Below are 19,851 nucleotides of genomic sequence, written 5' to 3' on the forward strand. Positions count from 1 at the left end.
CATCCCCCAACATGCTGAATGAGTGTTGCTTCTCTCGTATCTTTGCTCCTGTCAGTAAGCTCCCAGTGTTGCGTATGCTGTACTATCCATGGAAATAAAAGGAAGCTAATAAAAAGACAAATTCAGGTCCTTATACTACCTGTATGTAAAATGTAGCTCCAGACATTTATTTTTTCAATAGAGCAGTGATGGTGAACCTTGGCACCACAGATGTTTTGGAACTACATTTCCCATGATGCTCCACTACACTGCAGAGTGCCTGAGCATCATGGGAAATGAAGTTCCAAAATGGTTCGCCATCACTGCAATAGAGCATACTTGCTTTAAAAAAAAAAAAAAAATGTTGGCTGGAAATACATTTAATTATAATGTTTTTTGTATATACAGTTAGTGTAAGATCCTGCGTTTTTCTTTTTATTTTCTTCCTGTAATTGTTTTTTTTTTTTTTTTTTGCTGTTCATAGGAGTTTGCACAGGGTGTGACGACCCAGGGAGTCAGCAATCCGTCATTGTGATCTACCTGTCAATTGCAGGCAGGTGATGGGTAGGTCACTATCGTTCCTGCCGACCCCTTACCTGGCAGGGGAGACACCATGATCATGAAGGTGGTTCTCCCAGGGCGAGGCACGGGTATTGCACACTCTAGGCCGTGCTGATCGTGGTTGTCTTCCCTGCCGCTTCTCGGCCTTTTGGCTGGGACTGGGTGTGGTATCTGTCCTCATCAGTTGTCAGCGGAGCGCTGAAGCACCTCCTACATGGGGAGGGTGGATGCAATCCAATGACGTCATTGCACCTGGAAGGATGGTTTCAGCAGGGACTACGCTGTGCTGCCCGACAGAATACTGGGGGCCGGCCCATGGTTGAGTCTGAGCCATCTGGAAGGGTGCTTCTGGTGAGGATCGGTGCTGCGCTTAGTCTTGGTCTTTTTGCCGAGTTCTAGTCTGGCCTTCTGGCTGGCTGGTGTAAGTGCTATCTCTGTCAGCGATCCGGTTGGAGCCTAACGCCCCGGGGGATCAGGGTTTGGGTCCCTCTTCACAGGAGGACCACTTGACGTTGCACCCGTCTGCACGTTTTTGTGAACACTCTTTATGTGTGTGCACATTTTTTCTGCACCGGGTGGAGTTTTTTGGGTGTGTTCACACGCCATAGGCTTTTCAAAAAAAAAAAAAATCGTTCCTGCCGACCCCTGGTACAGATCACTCATTGTGTTCATTCGCCTTTGAACCATAGTAAACTGTGTTTATTATGCTTTAGTTTGTGAATGGACAGGAAGCCGCTCTGCACAGAGCTCCTCCTATTCATTCACTGCCCCATGCAGCTGAGGCTGCAGAGAAAGGGACCGGGGAATCTCTGTCCTCAGCGCCTTTCTCTGTCTCAAAAGTGACCCCTGGTATTTTACCGAAGCCCCCCAAAGGGGCTCCTAAGGCCCCGTACACACGGTTGGACAAAACCGTTGAGAATGGTCCGATGGACCGTTTTCATCGGTTCACCTCTGAAGTGGCCGTACGGCCTGATGTGTGTACACACCATCAGTTCAAAATCCGATCGGGTCAGAACGCGGTGACGTAAAACACACGGCGTGCTGAATAAAACGAAGTTAAATGCTTCCAAGCATGCGTCGACTTGATTCTGAGCATGCGCGGGTTTTGAACCGATGCTTTTCTGTACTAACCATCGGTTTGGTCCGATGGGGCAGCGGTCCATCGGTTCGGTTTTGAAGCATGTTTTAAAATTTTGGACTGAAGGACAACAGACCGATGGCCTATACACACGGTCGGTTTGGTCCGATGAAAATGAACTTCGGTCCATTCTCATCGGACCAAACCGACCGTGTGTACGGGGCCTAAGAATCTATATATATATATGAAATTGTAAAAAATGTGTGCATGTTTAAAAAAATGTATATTTATATATTTATATATATATATATATATATATATATATATATATATATATATATATATATATATATATATATATATACATACATTTTTTCCAAAATGTGTATGTGTTTAAAAAATAGACAAAGTTTATATAATATATATATATATATATATATATATATATATATAAAATATATATTTTTTACAATTTTTATATATGTGTGTGTGTGTGTGTGTATATATATATATATATAAGTATATAAACTTTTTCTAAATATATATATATATGAATTTAAAAAATGTGTGTGTGTATTTAAAAAAATACATGCACATATATATTATATATATGAAAAAAAAAAAAAAATGTGTATGTGTTTAAAAAAAATAAAGAAAATTACATAGAGTGTAAAATGTGTCTTATTTCTTCTTCCAGGAATATTCTTCATACCCGGGTTTTAGCCAAAGCCAGTACCCCCAGTATTACAGCACGACGTACAACTCCCCCTACATACCCACCAACAGCATCAGCCCGACCTCCATATCCTCCACAACCTACGCCCTGCCAGACGCCTCCCACCACATCTCCAATCAGAGCTCAGAATCTTTGTCAGGTGAGTGCATCTGTCCACTACCCTCTGCATCCCCGTATATAGGGACCAGGGGAGCTTACACTCTAATGTCCCCCCACAGTCACACACTATTATTATTATACAATTATATAGCTCTGACATATACCGCAGTGCTGTACAGAGAAGACTGAGCCAGTCACATCAGTCTCTGTACCAGAGGAGCTTACACTCTAATGTCCCCTCTCCCCCACAGTCACACACTATTATTATTATTATAGATGTATATAGCTCTGACATATACCACAGGGCTGTACAGAGAAGACTGAGCCAGTCACAGTTTCTGTACCAGAGGAGCTTACACTCTAATGTCCCCCCCACAGTCACACACTACTATTATTATTATTATAGATGTATATAGCTCTGACATATACCGCAGTGCTGCACATAGAACACTGAGACAATCACATGATCACAGTATTGTTACTGTAACGTTTTTTGTCTATTTTCTCTGCAGGAGAATACCCTTCACACAACGATCCCTCCACACCAATCAAAGATTCTGAATCTGAGCGGCAGCAAAGGGGCTCCGACGTGAAGTTACGAGGGAGATCTAAGCGGAATAATGACCCCTCCCCAGCGATGGACAATGAGATTGAGGTAGGTGCCGGAGTCACGTTCTGCTGTGACTACAAATAATCTTTTTCATTTTAGTGGGCAGGCCTGCGGGTGTCATGTAGAGAGAGAGAGAGAGAGCCGGGAGAGGGCACACTAGCTGGCAGCACACCGGACGTAGCGTGGCTCCATCATTTCACCGGTGTTTTCTTGAGAAGGTGTGACCGCAGGCCTTTGTCGGTATATTTTTCCGGAGTGTAGAACGTTGTACGCGCAGCCCGTAGGAACGCAGCGCCGGGTGTTATAGAGCGGGCATCTCTGCCAGTGAAAACAGTCGTAAGCTTGTAAGAAGGCGTCCGTGCCAAGCTGGCCAGATGTTCTGAATTACAGGCTGCACAGAGAAATGTCTGAAATTGGGGGGGGGGGGGGGGGGGGTAGTAATGAACGTGCCTCAGTTTGGTGACACGGCCATGGAATGTTGGCCAGCTAGAGGACAGGAGGTCACAGGTCATTGTGACACTTTTGGGGACTATTTATTACAAAATTGCCATCCGTCCCATGAATCGTCCAATGTACATTCATTCTGTGCAAACTGGGCAAAAAACAAACGTTGCTAAGGCTAGTTCTTCTTCTGAACGAATGTTCTTTTAAATCGGGCAGTGCTAAGATACCACATTGATGGAGCTGAGAAGGAAATACGACTTTTTAACAAGAGATACAATGTAATAATTCTAGAGAGAATTAGAACAAAAATGTGACCAATAATTAAATTGTTGTGCTATTTCCCCCAGCCACTTGATCTCTGGAAGATTTACATTTTTTTTTTATAATTTTTTTTTCCGTAGGATATGTTTTATAGCAGAAAGTAAAAAAAAAATATATAAATAAATATATAGCGCTCTGGAAGTGTCCCGTGTGCACACGCGGATGCGCGCCAGTGTTCCGGGGAGTCTGCCGTTGTTCCTGAATGCGTGTGCGCCAGGGGCGTTCTAGTAGTTCTTTTACATGCATGCTGCCCGTTTGATCTACCCCAGAGCTTTATTTTTATATGTTATGTGAGTTTATGTTTACTGATCAGCGCGTGTTTTTTTGTTTTGGGTGTCGACCATTTAAAAAAAAAAAAGCGTCTGAGGAAAAGATGATTAACCACTTAAGACCCGGACCTTTATGCAGGTAAAGGACCTGGCCAGTTTTTGCGATTCGGCACTGCGTTGTTTTAACTGACAATGGCGCGGTCGTGCGAAGTGGCTCCCAAACAATAATTGATGTAGTTTTTTCCCACAAATAGAGCTTTCTTTTGGTGGTATTTGATCACCTCTGCGGTTTTAATTTTTTGTGCTATAAACAAAAAATAGAGCGACAATTTTGAAAAAAAATCAATATTTTTTACTTTTTGCTATAATAAATATCCCCCAAAAAAGATATTAAAAAAAAGTTTTTTTCCTCAGTTTAGGCCGATACGTATTCTTCTACCTATTTTTGGTAAAAAAAAATCGCAATAAGCGTTTATCAATCGGTTTGCGCAAAATTTACAGCGTTTACAAAATAGGAGATAGTTTTATTGCATTTTTATTAATATATTTTTTTTTTTACTACTAATGGCGGCGATCAGCCAATTTTTTCGTGACCGCGACATTATGGCGGACACATCGGACACTTTTGACAAATTTTTGGGACCATTGTCATTTTCACAGCAAAAAAATGCTATAAAAATGCATTGTTTACTGTGAAAATGACAATTGCAGTTTTGGAGTTAACCACAAGGGGGCGCTGAAGGGGTAAAGTGTGACCTCATATGTGTTTCTAACTGTAGGGGGGTGTGGCTGTAGGTGTGACATCATTGATTGTGGTTCACCTATATCAGGAAACACACGATCGATGACGGCGCCACAGTGAAGAACGGGGAAGCCGTGTTTACACACACAGCTCTCCCCATTCTTCAGCTCCGGGGACCGATCGCGGGACTCCAGCGGCGATCGGGTCCACGGGTCCCGCGGCCGCGGTCACGGAGCTTCGGACCGGGTCACGGGCGCGCGCCCGTGACCCACGGCTTAGCACTTAAAGAGGACGTACAGGTACGTGTTTGTGCCCAGCCGTGCCATTCTGCCGATGTATATCTGCAGGAGGCGGTCCTTAATTGGTTAAAACGAAATTTGGCTGAAAACTGGAAGACTTGAAAACGGCTTCGGGGACAACCAGTGCTTCCACCGCTCACCTTTTATTTTTATTTTTTGTGCATCCCGGCTTTTGGACTTGGAAAAGGTTCCACATTATCCGAGCAAATCTACAAAACAAACGGAGAGAGGGGGGGAGGGGCGGCATGATACATCGGCCCTCGCAGACAACGCGGAGCGGAGGCGCGGCCGTTTATCATGACATCAAGCTAATCCCATTTGTGCTTAATGCATTTTCCACATGGACTGCGATCGTCTCCGTAGGACAGGACTTCGCAAACTCCTCGCTTACATAAAAAAAATAATAAAAGGACTTGGCCGGATAACAAAGAGTTTTTATTTTTAAGTAGATTATGGATGGAGAAGCCGGGGTGGATCGGAATGGATGTCCTGTAGATTGCTTGGCAGCGCTTGTGAAGATTAACTCAAAAACGATTTTCTTGTTTCCAAACTACCTGCGTGCCGACGTCTGCGAGACTCGCAAAGGATGCAGAACGTGGAAATCTTTACACTACAATGTGTTTGTTTTCCTTCTATTCAGGGGGCCAGATTCACATAGAATTACGTTACGCTGCGGCGGCGTAACGTATTTCATTTACGTTACACCGCCGCAGGTTTACAGTGTAAGTGCCTGATTCACAAAGCACTTACCTGTAAATTTGCGGCGGCGTAGCGTAAATCCGCTCGGCGCAAGCCCGCCTAATTCAAATGGGGCGGGCACCATTTAAATTAGGCGCGTTCCCGCGCCGAGCATACTGCACATGCTCCGTCCGTAAAATTACCCGACGTGCATTGCGCTAAATGACGTTGGTTTCGACGTTAACGTAAATGGCGTCCAGCGCCATTCACAGACGACTTACGCAAACAACGTGAAATTAAAAAATTTGACGCAGGAACGACGGCCATACTTAACATTGGTTAGGCCACCTAGAGGGCATGCTTAGTTTTACGCGACGCATCTCTACGGAAACAATGTAAATTTAGATCGACGGGCAAAGCGGACGTTCGTGAATCGCCGTAACTAGTCATTTGCATATTCTACGCCGACCGCAATGGAATCGCCACCTAGCGGCCGGCCTAGAATTGCAGCCTAAGATCCGACGGTGTAACACAATTACACCTGTCGGATCTTAGGGATATCTATGCGTAACTGATTCTATGAATCAGGCGCATAGATACGACAATCGTATCTCAGAGATACAACGGCGTATCAGGAGAAACGCAGTCGTATCTCTTTTGTGAATCTGGCCCAGGGTTTTTTTTTTTTTTTTTTCGGTCATTCGTTATGATCAAATTTCGAAAATCAAAAAGAAAGAAAATTCGAAAGAACATTTTTCATTTTTCGGGTCATTCGTTATGATCGAAATTCTAAAATTTTGACAATTCGATAATTCGTAAAATTCAAAAAATTGGAACTATCAAAAATTCTTAAATTCGAAAATCCAAAAGTAAGAAAGAAAATTCGAAAGAACATTTTCATTTTTCGGGTCACTCGTAAATTTGACATATTTGTAGAATTTTTTGGGTCATTCGTTATGATCGAAATTCTAAAATTTTGAAAATTCGATAATTCGAAAATTTGAAATATCAAAAATTCGATAATTCGGAATTCGAAAATCCAAAAATAAGAAAGAAAATTCGTAAGAACATTTTCGTTTTTCAGGTCATTCGTTATAATCGAAATTCGTAAACTCATAAATTTGACAATTCGTATAGTTTTTTGGGTCGTTCGTTATGATCAAAATTCAAAAATTCGTAAATTCGATAATTCAAAAATTGGAAAACTGAAAATATCAAAAAATCGTAAATTCATAATTCAAAAATCCAAAAGTAAGAAAGAAAATTTTAGTTTTTCGGGTCATTCGTAAATTTGACATATTTGTAGAATTTTTTGGGTCATTCGTTCAATTCAAAAATTCGATAATTCGAAAATTTGAAATATCAACAATTCGGAATTCGAAAATCCAAAAGTAAGATAAAAAATCGTAAGAACATTTTTCGTTTTTCAGGTCATTCGTTATAATCGAAATTTTTAAACTCATCAATTTGACAATTTGTATAGTTTTTTTGGGTCATTTGTTATGATCGAAATTCTAAAATTTGACGAATTCAATTAAATTTGAAAAATTGGAACTATCAAAAATTCTTAAATTCGAAAATCCAAAAGTAAGAAAAAAAATTCGAAAGAACATTTTCGTTTTTCGGGTCATTCGTTATGATCGAAATTCGTAAACTCGTAAATTTGACAATTTGACAATTTGTATAATTTTTCGGGTCATTCGTTATAATCGAAATTCGGAAACTCATCAATTTGACAATTTGTATAGTTTTTGGGGTCATTCGTTATGATCGAAATTCTAAAATTTGACAATTTGTAAATTCGACAATTCAAAGATTTGAAAATTGGAAAATACAAAAAATTCGTAAGTTCGTAAGTTCGGAAATTCGGAATTCAAAAATCCAAAAATGAGAAAGAAAATTTGTAAGAACATTTTAGTTTTTCGGGTCATTTGTTATGATTGAAATTTTGAAAATACATAAACATTTTTTTGATTGCGCCGATTGATTTTTGCACATTTATTTATGTACATATTAATTTTTATTTATTTTTGGCATATATTTATCCACGTAAGGACCTCTTCGCGCCGATATACGTCGGCGGAATGGCACGGCTGGGCACAATCACGTACCTGTACGTGATTCTTTAAGCCCAGCCGTGCAGAGCGCTCGCGACCCGGTGCAAAGCTCCGTGACCGCGCGCCGCGGGACCCGATCGCCGCTGGTGACCCGCGATCGGTCACCGGAGCTAGAGAACGGGGAGAGCTGTGTGTAAACACAGCTTCCCTGTTCTTCATTGTGGCGCCGTCATTGATCATCTGTTCCCTGATATAGGGAAAGACGATCAATGACATCACATGTCCAGCCCCGCCCCCCTACAGTTAGAAACACACATGAGGTCACACTTAACCCCAACAGCGCCCCCTAGTGGTTAACTCCTAAACTGCAATTGTCATTTTCACAGTAAACAATGAATTTTTATAGCACTTTTTGCTGTGAAAATGACAATGGTCCCAAAAATGTGTCAAAAGTGTCCGATGTGTCCGCCATAATGTCGCAGTCACGAAAAAAAAAATCGCTGATCGCCGCCATTAGTAGTAAAAAAAAAAAATATTAATAAAAATGCAATAAAACTATCCCCTATTTTGTAAACGCTATAAATTTTGCGCAAACCAATCGATAAACGCTTTTTGCGATTTTATTTTTTACCAAAAATAGGTAGAAGAATGCGTATCGGCCTAAACTGAGGAAAAAAAAAAATTTATATATATTTTTGGGGATATTTATTATAGCAAAAAGTAAAAAATATTGCATTTTTTAAAAAAATTGTCGCTCTATTTTTGTTTATGGCGCAAAAAATAAAAACCGCAGAGGTGATCAAATACCACCAAAAGAAAGCTCTAATTGTGAGGAAAAAAGGATGCCAATTTTGTTTGGGAGCCACGTCGCACGACCGCGCAATTGTCAGTTAAAGCGACGCAGTGCCGAATCGCAAAAAGGGGCAAGGTCCTTAACCTGCATAATGGTCCGGGTCTCAAGCGGTTAAATATGTTTTTACTATGTTGTATGTTTGTAAGATTTTTAATAAAAATGTACACTGTAAGGTACGATCGCATACTTTTATTATTGTTGCGCTCTATAATGTGATGGAGATTTGTGTTGTGTACATTGTGTAACATTGTGTCTCTCTCTCTCTCTCAGCGTGTATTTGTGTTGTGTACATTGTGTAACACTCTCTCTCTCTCTCGGCGTGTATTTGTGTTGTGTACATTGTGTAACATTGTGTCTCTCTCTCTCTCTCTCTCTCTCTCAGCGTGTATTTGTGTGGGATTTAGATGAGACAATAATTATCTTTCACTCGTTACTCACCGGAACATTCGCCACCCGCTATGGGAAGGTAAGATTTTCTCCCTTTTTTTAATGACATTCAACTATAATAGACTGCAGTTTTCACATTTAATTGCGCTCCTTCTGCTCTGATACACAAATGCCGCGTACACGTTGGAATGGCTACAGACGATCGGAATTTTTTCCATCAGATAATATGAGAACCAGCTCTCAAGCTTTTGTTTGCGGAAATCCCGACAGGAAAAGTCCGATGGAGCCTACACACACGCTCACATCTACACAAAAGCTCACATCGAACATTTCTTGTCGGAAATTCTGACCGTGTGTACGGGGCGAAAAGGCATCAGATTTGGGAACCAGTTTTTATTTCTTGGAGATCATTATGCAGCTAAAGGACCTTGCCCCCTTTTGCGATTCGGCACTGCGTTGCTTTAATTGACGATTGCGCGGTCGTGCGACGTGGCTCCCAAACAAAATTGGCGTAATTTTTTTCCCCTCAAATAGAGCTTTCTTTTGGTGGTATTTGATCACCTCTGCGGTTTTTTATTTTTTTGCGCTATAAACAAAAATATAGCGACAATTTTGAAAAAATTCAATATTTGTTACTTTTTGCTATAATAAATATCCCCCAAAAAATATTAAAAAAAAAAAAAATTCTCTTCCGTTCATGGACGGACACAGCAGCATTGACCTTAGGGTTATATACCTTCCTTCTAGGAGAGTTTCTCCTAGAAGGAAGGTATATAACCCCTAAGGTCAATGCTGCTGTGTCCGTCCATGAACTCAGAGAAATGGATTTTACGGTGAGTACAAAAATCCTATTTTTTTCCTCAGTTTAGGCCGATACGTATTCTTCTACCTATTTTTGGTAAAAAAAATCGCAATAAGCGTTTATCGATTGGTTTGCGCAAAATTTATAGCGTTTACAAAATAGGGGATAGTTTTATGGCATTTTTATTATTAATTTTTTTTTTTTACTAGTAATGGTGGCGATCATCGATTTTTTTTTTCGTGACTGCGACATTATGGCGGACACATCGGATTTTTGGGACCATTGTCATTTTCACAGCAAAAAGTGCTATAAAAATGCACTGATTACTGTAAAAATGACAATTGCAGTCTAGGGGCCGCTGTAGGGGTTATGTGTGACCTCATATGTGTTTCTAACTGTAGGGGGGGGCGGGGCTGGACTTGTGACGTCATTGATCGTCTTTCCCTATATCAGGGAACAGACGATCAGTGACACTGCCACTGTGAAGAACGGGGAAGGTGTGTTTACACTCACCTCTCCCCGTTCTTCTGCTCCTGTGACAGATCGCGGGACACCGGCGGCGTTCGGGTCCGCGGTTTCCTGCGGCCATGGAGCTTCGGACTGGGTCGCGGGCGCGTCCAACGGCTGGGCACTTAAAGGTGACGTACCTGTACGTGCCTGTGCCCAGCCGTGCCATTCTGCCGACGTATATGTGCAGGAGGTGGTCCTTAAGTGGTGAATAGACTTTTGCCGCGTACACACGATCGGAGTTTCCGACAACAAATGTTCGATGTGAGCTTTTGGTTGGATATTCCCACAGTGCGTAGGCTCCATCGGACATTTGAGCTGGCTCTCACATTTTTTCGACAACAAAACTTGTTGTCGGAAATTCCAAGCATGCGTGGAATTTTGCGCTTCGGCATTGTGTACGCACGCTTGGAATTTCCAACAACAAGTTTTGTTGTCGAAAAAATTTGCGAACCAGCTCAAATGTCCGATGGAGCCTACACACTGTCGGAATATCCGACCAAAAGCTCACATCGAACATTTGTTGTCGGAAATTCCGAGCTAATCATATTCGGAATCAAGCTATTGAACCTAATTTTTCTCTCAGCTCGTCGTACGCGTTGTGCGTCACCGCGTCCTTGACGTTCGCAATTTCCACGTGACCGTGTGTATGCAACACAAGTTTGAGCCAGCATTCCGTCGGGAGAAAAATCCACGGTTTTGTTGTCGGAATGTCCGATCGTGTGTACGTGGCATTCGTTTTGGTGCGGCGGGCATCCCTAGGTGACAGGTACCCTTTGCGGCCTTTGACACCAGTAAGCTAACGCACATCGCGTGCAGGTTTTGTGACCCCGTGCCAGTTTACATTTAAGTCCAGAGCATAAAATGTGACGACTTACTTCCTATTTTAACAGCTTCCAATTAATCCTTCTTAGCGGCTCTGTAGAGGGAGGGTGGAGGTGAAGGTGTCTGGCCTTATCATCACAAGCCGTCAATTATAACGCGCATTACGCATCTCGAAGGCTCGTAAAACTGTAAAGACTGCAAATGTCTCCCATAGAATAAAACTGATTGAGCCAAAATGAGTCACAATGAACTCAGGAACGGGAGGTGCCAGGAGAAGATGTGTGAGGAACAAAATCCATCACTGCGCCAGGGGGCTGCGCCCAGTCACCACTAACAGTTCATTAATGAGTGTGTTACCCTTTTCTGTGATTCATACGAGGGGTAGTACCATCTGCTGCCAAGGCTGCTTTGTATCCCATATGTTTTAAAATGTTCATATACCGCAGCGCTGTACAGAGAACACTGAGCCAATCACATCAGTCTCTGTACCAGAGGAGCTTACACTCTAATGCCCCCTCCCCCCCCCCCACAGTCAAATCAGTCTCTGAACCAGAGGAGCTTACACTCTAATGTCCCCTCCCCCCCACAGTCACATCAGTGGGCTGGATTCAGGTAGGAATTGCGCCCTTACCTGCGCTACGCTTCATTCATGAAGCAGTAGCTACGTAATTTGCGCGGGCGCTTCTTAAAACTGCCCGGCGTAAGGGCACGGAATTGATCCCGTAGGGGGCGTGGATCATTTAAATTAGGCGCGTTCCCGCGCCGAACGTAGTGCGCATGCTCCGTCGGGAAACTTTCCCGACGTGCATTGCGGCAAATGACGTCGCAAGGACGTCATTTGCTTCAACGTGAACGTAAATGGCGTCCAGCGCCATTCACGATTTACTTACGCAAATGACGTAATTTTCAAACATCGCGACGCGGGAACGACGGGTATACTTAGCATTGGCTGCCCCTGCTAATAGCATGGACAGCCATACGTGGAACCCGTCGAAGGCAAACGACGTAAACTGCGTACGTAGGGCGCGTGTACGGTTGTGAATCGGCGTTGGTATGCAATTTGCATACTCTACGCTGACCACTACGGGAACGCCACCTAGCGGCCAGCGTAAGAATGCAGCCTACGATACGACGGCATAAGAGCCCTATGCCAGTCATATCTTAGGCTGCAGTCGGCGTATCGAGCTCTCTGAATCAGGAGCAGTCGATACGCCGGCGCAACTAAGCAATTACGCTGTGTAACTATGGTTACGCAGACGCAATTGCTTTCTGAATCTACCCCAGTCTCTGTACCAGAGGAGATTACACTCTAATATCCCCTCCAAAGTCATTCACTATAATTATTAAACATTTATATAGCTCTGACCTATACCGCAGTGCTGTACAGAGAACACTGAACTGATCGCTCCCTGAACCACAGGAGCTTACACTCCGATGTGTGGTTGCATAACGGTGCTGGTTATGGATTGGGTCAGGTTGCAACACTCATGTATCCCTTGTTCTGTTTATCTTGGGGGGGGGGGTGTGTATTTGTTCGCCAGCCTAATGTGTAAGCTGCATGACTGATTGTTGGTAATTCTTTCACTTGTAGTATATAATGGTGACCAATCACGTAATCTCAGTCGAAAACTGTGTGTTTGATATTTCTACATCTCCTTGTGTACCACCATGAAGAGTGTTCCTTCCAACCGATCAGCATTGATCAATCAATTAAATATTGCCTAAGTAGTTTACACTCTTTGTAGAGCTTTGTGTCTCTCTTTGCTTCTCCATCTCAGTCTCCTTCTATCACTTTCTATTTCATTTTATGTGTGTTTATCTTTCTTTCTCCCCCATTTTCTTTTTTTTTTCCTTTTATTTATTATTTTCTCTTTTCTTTTCTTTTTCTTTCCTTTCCTTTCTTTCTTTTTTGCTTTCTTTTTTTTTTTATCTCTCTCTCTTTCTCTCTCATTCTCTCTTTCCCTCTCTGTCTCATCCTCTATCCCTATCTTCTTCTCTTATATTTATTTTCTCTCTCCCCTTCTCTCTCATCCTTTTTTTTTTATCTTTTTCTCTTCTTGTCCTCCTATCTTTCTCTCCCTCTCTCTCCTCTTCTCTTCCTTGTATTTCCCTCTCTATTCTAACCTCTCTCTCTGTCTCTCACTCTCTTCTATTTCTATCTCTATTTCTACCTGTCTTTGTTTTTCTCTCCTCTTCTATCTCTTTTTCCCCACCCCTCTCTCTTTTCTCTTTTCCCCTTCTCCCTCTATCCACCTCTCTCTCTCAACCCCTTACCTCTTCTCTCGATCTCTCTCCCTCTATCCTCTTCTCTCTCGATCTGTATCCTCTTCTCTCTCGATCTCGCTCCCTCTATCCTCTTCTCTCTCGATCTCTATCCCTCTGTCCTCTTCTCTCTCGATCTGTATCCTCTTCTTTCTTGATCTCTCTCCTCTTCTTTCTTGATCTCTCTCCCTCTATCCTCTTCTCTCTCGATATCTATCCCTCTTTGCTCTTCTCTCTCGATCTCACTCCCTCTGTCCTCTTCTCTCTCGATCCCTATCCTCTTCTCTCTCGATCTCTCTCCCTCTATCCTCTGCTCGATCTCTCTCCCTCTATCCTCTGCTCGATCTCTCTCCCTCTATCCTCTTCTCGATCTCTCTCCCTCTATCCTCTTCTCGATCTCTCTCCCTCTATCCTCTTCTCGATCTCTCTCCCTCTATCCTCTTCTCGATCTCTCTCCCTCTATCCTCTGCTCGATCTCTCTCCATCTATCCTCTTCTCGATCTCTCTCCCTCTATCCTCTTCTCGGTCTCTCTCCCTCTATCCTCTTCTCGATCTCTCTCCCTCTATCCTCTTCTCGATCTCTCTCCCTCTATCCTCTTCTCGATCTCTCTCCCTCTTCTCGATCTCTCTAAATCTATCCTCTTCTCGATCTATCTAAATCTATCCTCTTCTCGATCTCTCTCTAAATCTATCCTCTTCTCGATCTCTCTCTAAATCTATCCTCTTCTCGATCTCTCTCTAAATCTATCCTCTTCTCGATCTCTCTAAATCTATCCTCTTCTCTTTCGATATCTATCCTCTTCCCTCGATCACTATCCCCCTTCGCTCTCGATTCTCTCTCCCTCTATCCTCTTCTCTCTCTCTCTATCACGCTCCTCTTTCCTCTTTCCTCCTCTATCTCTTGTCTTTCTGTCTCTTTCTCTCTTCTCTCTCTCTCTTTCCCGCTATCATCTTCTCTCTCTCTTTCTCTCTTTATTTTTTCTCTTTCTTTCTCTTTTTCTCTTCTTTCTCTCTCTCTCTCTCTCTCTCTCTCTCTCTACTTCACTATTTATTCTTCTTTTTTAACTCTGTCTCTCTTTCTTTCGCTCTCTTTTGTTTCTTCTCTCTTTTCTCTCTCTTTCCCGCTATCATCTTCTCTCTCTCTCTTTCTCTCTTTATTTTTTATCTTTCTTTCTCTTTTTCTCTTCTTTTTTTTTTCTCTCTCTCTCTCTCTTTACTTCACTCTTTATTCTTCTTTTTTAACTCTGTCTCTCTTTCTTTCGCTCTCTTTTGTTTCTTCTCTCTTTTCTCTCTCTCTCTTTTGTTTCACTCTTTTTTTTTCAACTCTGTCTCTTTTCTTCCGTTTTTTTTTTCTCTCTCTCTCTGCCTCTCTCTCCCTCCCTCCTTCCCTTCTCCTTATCTGCAGTGAATCTGACAGAGCAAAGTGCTTAAGCAGTTTATGTTTATTTTACTCCTCTAATGAGAAGCTCTCCTCAGTTTCCTCTTGGCTCAGCTGTGTTTATTTACATAGGGTTAGTCATGGTCCTGAGTACCTGGGGACACCTGGGGTCTGCTCACCCCTGCTCCCCATCACCCCCATCCTCTGCCTTCTTCTCTGGATGTCCCATCTTAGAAAAACAAGGCCCCGCCGTACCCTGCAGAACTGGCTCTCCGATAAAAAACAAACAGCCCCTAATTCACACGCGGCTCGGGGGGATTAAGTCAAGATGAACATCATTTGGGAAGGATTTTGTGAGGAAGTTGAACAGTGCTCCATACAAAACCCTCGAGCATCTCTGGAATGTCTCAGTGTACGGAGCCACAGAAAGGAAAATATCAATATTTCTATAACTGTGTAAGAGCGACATTTCTAGGCGTCTCATCTGGAGGTCGTTTTACTAGATGTAGTATTATGGTTTTACCATAACACAGTAAATCCTTCTTAGAACAGAAGGTATTCACATGTCTCATTCCATTACATAGCCCAAAAATAAGAGGATTAGTTCTCATTTCAGAGCAGTGGGCGGAGCCATGCAAATCATGACCCAACAGCCAAATTCAATTCCAGAACCGCTGTTGTCAGGGCAGGACTTAGGGTGGTGGGGGCCCCTGGGCTTGAGTGTTGATTGAGGGGCCCCCTTTAGCCGAGAAGCGGAGTCGAAGTTGTAGAGCGCGGGGGGGGGGTGCCGCCAAAATCGAAGCTGATCGAAGTTGTTGAGGGGGGGCTGCCACCGATCCGAGTTGTTGAGCGGGGGGGCCACCGATCAGAGCTGACCAAAGTTGTTGCGCGGTGGTGGGGCTGCCGATCGGAGTTGTTGAGCTGGGGGGGTCGCCGATTGATCAAAGTTGTTGAGGGGTGCCGCCGATCGTAGTTGTTGAGCAGGGGGGGGGGGGGGACTTACCTCTTTATCAGCGAGGGCATGGCTCTTCCTGCTTCCTCCTCCCGGGGCCCCCTATTGGGCAGGGCCCATGGGCTTGAGCCCAGTCAAGCCCAATGGTAAGTCCAGCCCTGACTGTTGTACAGCCTGATATTATAGAGCCATTTATTCCAAACTGCACACCGCTGTCTCAGGCTTTTTGGTTATCACTAGTAAGGCCCTCTGTGTGGACAGCTTTTTTTTTTTTGTCTCTTCTTTCTATAACCGCGATTGAGGGGGTTTGACATATATACAGGTTTGGGGGGGGGGGGGCTGACATATATACAGGATTGAGGAGGGGGCTGACATACAGTATAAACAGGATTGAGGGGGGCTGACATATATACAGGTATTGGGGGGGGGGGGCTGAGTGCCTACAGGTGAGGTGGCCATTGTGTGGATTCGGAGGGATGGCCTGTGGGCAGGGATGGACTACAGAGGGTTTCCCGGTGGGCCGATGGCTCAGTGGGCCGGCTTCAGTGACAGCGGACCGCCGCCCACCTCCGCTCCTCTGTCTCTTCCTCCCCGCAGAGCTCACCTCCTCTCCCTCCCCACAGAGCTCACCTCCTCTCCCTCCCTGCAGCGCTCACCTGGGGGGAACAGAGAATCAGGTGGGAGGACCAGAGGAGCAGGGGGGATGACAGAGGAGCATGGGGGAGGGGACAGACAACTGACTCAACAGCTGTGGCCTGGGACTTTCTCACTTCTGCCAAATCTTGTCCCATAAGGGGGGGGCACCGAACTGATTCTTTGCCCCGGGTGAAATAATGTCTAGCTTTCCCACTGGTACTGCATATAAAAGTACCAGTACCAGCCGTTCTGCTCTAATAAAGTAGAATGGCTAGTGAAGTGGGAGAGGGGGTTTGGGTGGCCGGGGGGGGGGGGGGTGCGGCAGTTATACTACGGCCTCCATAGGAGAGACATGTCAAGGTAGGCCAGTCTGGATGAAGTCCAGGGCCAAATTTTTGTCCCAGTTCAGCCCTGCCTGTGGGCAAGTTCTGGGGAATGTTGGTGGTCAGGCTTGAGGGGGCCCAGGCCTGAAGCTGTGTAAGGGGCCCAAACATTTCTGAAGGCTGCCCTGGGCGTGTATACATATGGCTGCGGGAAATGCTTCGGCCGGTTACGATTGGTCCAGTACAAGTAACGGCTTGCTGACGGGCTTCCTCAGGTGGGGTTTGGACTAGGATCTGAACACACCTGAGCTTGTCCCTAGTCTACATTCCATCAATATCCACTCCCCTGGGATTTGGAGTCGAGTCCTGGATTGGTTCGCGAATAGCTGGTCTGACCAGGTGGGACATCATGAAGGAATTTTTCGACCTTCTGGAATCCAAGGTCTTTCACGTCTGCAGAGTTTTGCTTACTAATAGGTGATGGTTTGGTTGCTTCACTTGGGAAACTCTCAAGAAGTTCCTAAGTAGTGTGAGGAAACATTTACTGGGACTTTCTCTATGGACTGGACTGGAGATTTTGCAACATTCATTTGAGTTTCCACTCCTTTGTTACATTGTATGCGGTGATATGAAGCAGGTGGAAGCAATGTTTACTTTGTCATTAGGTTTTGGGATGATTACATTACGTTCCTATAGCAATGATCCAGTAGTCAGTATAGACGTTGGCCCCCGATAATTATCCTCCTCCATTGAAGAACACTTAACGATGAAATGTTCCTTCTTGCACCGGCCGGTCCCAGACGTCTCATTATGAGGCTTTAATTACACGGTATACCCCCCCCCCTCCCGAGGTGATTGCAGTCAGGATTTTGGCTCCCGCGTCCTCCCCGCTTACCCTTTCCAATTACATTCCGCTGGCTTCCTAACATTAATGTGCGACTGAAGCGTACAGAGAACATTTGTCTGGGGGGGGGCGGCTTTTGTGCTATAGAAATAGTTTTTGGCGATGGGAGAAGAAGGCATTCCGCGCCCTCTGCGGCATACCTGGAAAATTCCCGCATGTGTTAAGTAGCAGGTTACGGACCTCGCCATTATTTTACGCTTGTTGGAAGCAGAAGAATAGGCGGGTTGACGTTGTAATTCGATGGCTAGAATTTCCCTGGGAGTGTCCGCTGTCATCCTCCAACTCCCCCGTGCCAAAGGACAAGTAGGCCCATGTTCCTTCGAGTAGAATTCCGGGAAAAAACGAACTGAAAAATGCTCCACCCAGCCCCCCCCCCCCCACCCCTTCCTAACACCTATCCTGGCTAAGCAGGTAAGCAAGAAAGATGTATGTATATATATGCTTACCTATTTTCAGCCCGCTCCAGTCTGGTCACATGATCACCTTGTGACAGCCAGTGGCAGCTGCAAGGGAGAAGAGTGACATTATCCCATCCGTTATCGGCAACCCTCTCCTCTTCCCTGCTGCCTCCACTGGCTGATAAAGGGCAGCCAGATCACGTGACTGGACCGGGGTGGCCTGAAAATAGATAAGGGGTTGTAAAGGTTTTTTTTTAAATAACAAACATACCATACTTACCTCCACGTCTTCTGGGGTCCCTTGGCGGCTGTCTCGGCTCCTCCCCTCATCAGCTAACCCCCTTTTGGAAAGCTGTCTTCCAAGGGAGTTAGCTTGCAGGGCGCGCTCCCGTGATACAGTCGGCAGCCATAGCCGCCGACTGTATCACTCGGCCCCACCCCCCGGTGCGCCGCATCATCGATTTGATTGACAGCAGCGGGAGCCAATGGCTGCGCTGCTATCAATCATCCAATGAATGAGCCGAGAAGCCCAGCCAGAAGCCAGCGCAAAGCCTAGAGCCGCCTCTGGCTAGGAGGGGTATTTTTTTGTTGGGGGGGGGGGGGGTTGTGCTAGTAGGGGTGATTGGGGAGTATTTGTGCTAGGAGGGGAAATTTTGGGGGAAGGATTTATGCTAGATGGGGGGTGATTGAATGAGTTACAATTTTTTTTTGAGGGGGGGGGGGATTTGGGGACTATAGATTTGTGCTGGAAGGGGGGATTTCGAGATTGTTTGGATACTTCCTGTTATAGGGTGACAACGTTCTGTCGCCGTCTGCTAATTGTGCTCCTGCGTTGTTACCCTGAGAGAGATCATTGGCATCAATTTTAAACAATATTAATCAAGCACAGCCCGCTGTTGTCACCAATTCAGAAAGTAGCCTGGAGGAAATGTCACGCCGCCGCCATGATAGAGTTAATTGTTCCCATAAACTCCCCCCCCCCCTCCCTGGGAGTGATGGGGTCTATTTAATGCAGAGGGAGGGGACCTGTCATTTTGTTTGTCCTCCTCTTATCTTTGTACAGGATGAAAAAGTGTTCAGCTTAATCCTCTTGTGTTGATTAAGTGACTCCTGAACAATGGCATTTACACTTCTCTTTAACCCTCCGGAGCCCGCCGCAAGCTAAGCCCGGATTTACCTGTGATAGGGAGACAATGGGGGGGGGGGGGGGCACACACATTTATTCCTACGTTTTGCTAAAGCACTACGTCTTAAAAACAGTTTATTTTAACCACTCGCCCACCGGGCACTTATACCCCCTTCCTGTCCAGGCCAATTTTTAGATTTCAGCGCTGTCATCCAGAGCCCAGGGGAAACATGCCAAACTGCAACCCCCCCACAGTGTTGCCCTCAAAAAAAAAATTGTAACTCATTCAATCACCCCCCATCTAGCATAAATCCTTCCCCCAAAATTACCCCTCCTAGCACAAATACTCCCCAATCACCCCTACTAGCACACCCCCCCCCCCCTAACAAAAAAATACCCCTCCTAGCCAGAGGCGGCTCTAGGCTTTGCGCTGGCTTCTGGCTGGGCTTCTCGGCTCATTCATTGGATGATTGATAGCAGCGCAGCCATTGGCTCCCGCTGCTGTCAATCAAATCGATGATGAGGCGCACCGGGGGGTGGGGCCGAGTGATACAGTCGGCAGCTATGGCTGCCGACTGTATCACGGGAGCGCGCCCTGCAAGCTAACCCCCTTGGGAGACAGCTT

The 19,851-nt window shown here is 44.8% G+C and overlaps 1 protein-coding gene and 1 non-coding gene across 4 annotated transcripts in view; both read left to right on the forward strand.

Annotated features, from left to right (window-relative positions):
* Nucleotides 1-19,851, forward strand: part of EYA2 (EYA transcriptional coactivator and phosphatase 2) — a 183,015-nt gene that overhangs the window by 119,062 nt on the left and 44,102 nt on the right. For all 3 annotated transcript variants that reach the window (XM_040331413.1, XM_040331415.1, XM_040331414.1), the window contains 3 exons: nt 2,316-2,493; nt 2,966-3,108; nt 9,109-9,192. In XM_040331413.1, the coding sequence (XP_040187347.1) occupies nt 2,316-2,493; nt 2,966-3,108; nt 9,109-9,192 (405 nt within the window). The remainder of the gene's footprint in view (nt 1-2,315; nt 2,494-2,965; nt 3,109-9,108; nt 9,193-19,851) is intronic.
* On the forward strand, nt 568-726 carry LOC120919648. The gene has a single exon (XR_005744610.1). It is a non-coding gene; the product is annotated as a U1 spliceosomal RNA (small nuclear RNA).

Source organism: Rana temporaria, chromosome 12 (genome assembly GCF_905171775.1).
Source record: "Rana temporaria chromosome 12, aRanTem1.1, whole genome shotgun sequence".
NCBI lineage: Eukaryota > Metazoa > Chordata > Amphibia > Anura > Ranidae > Rana > Rana temporaria.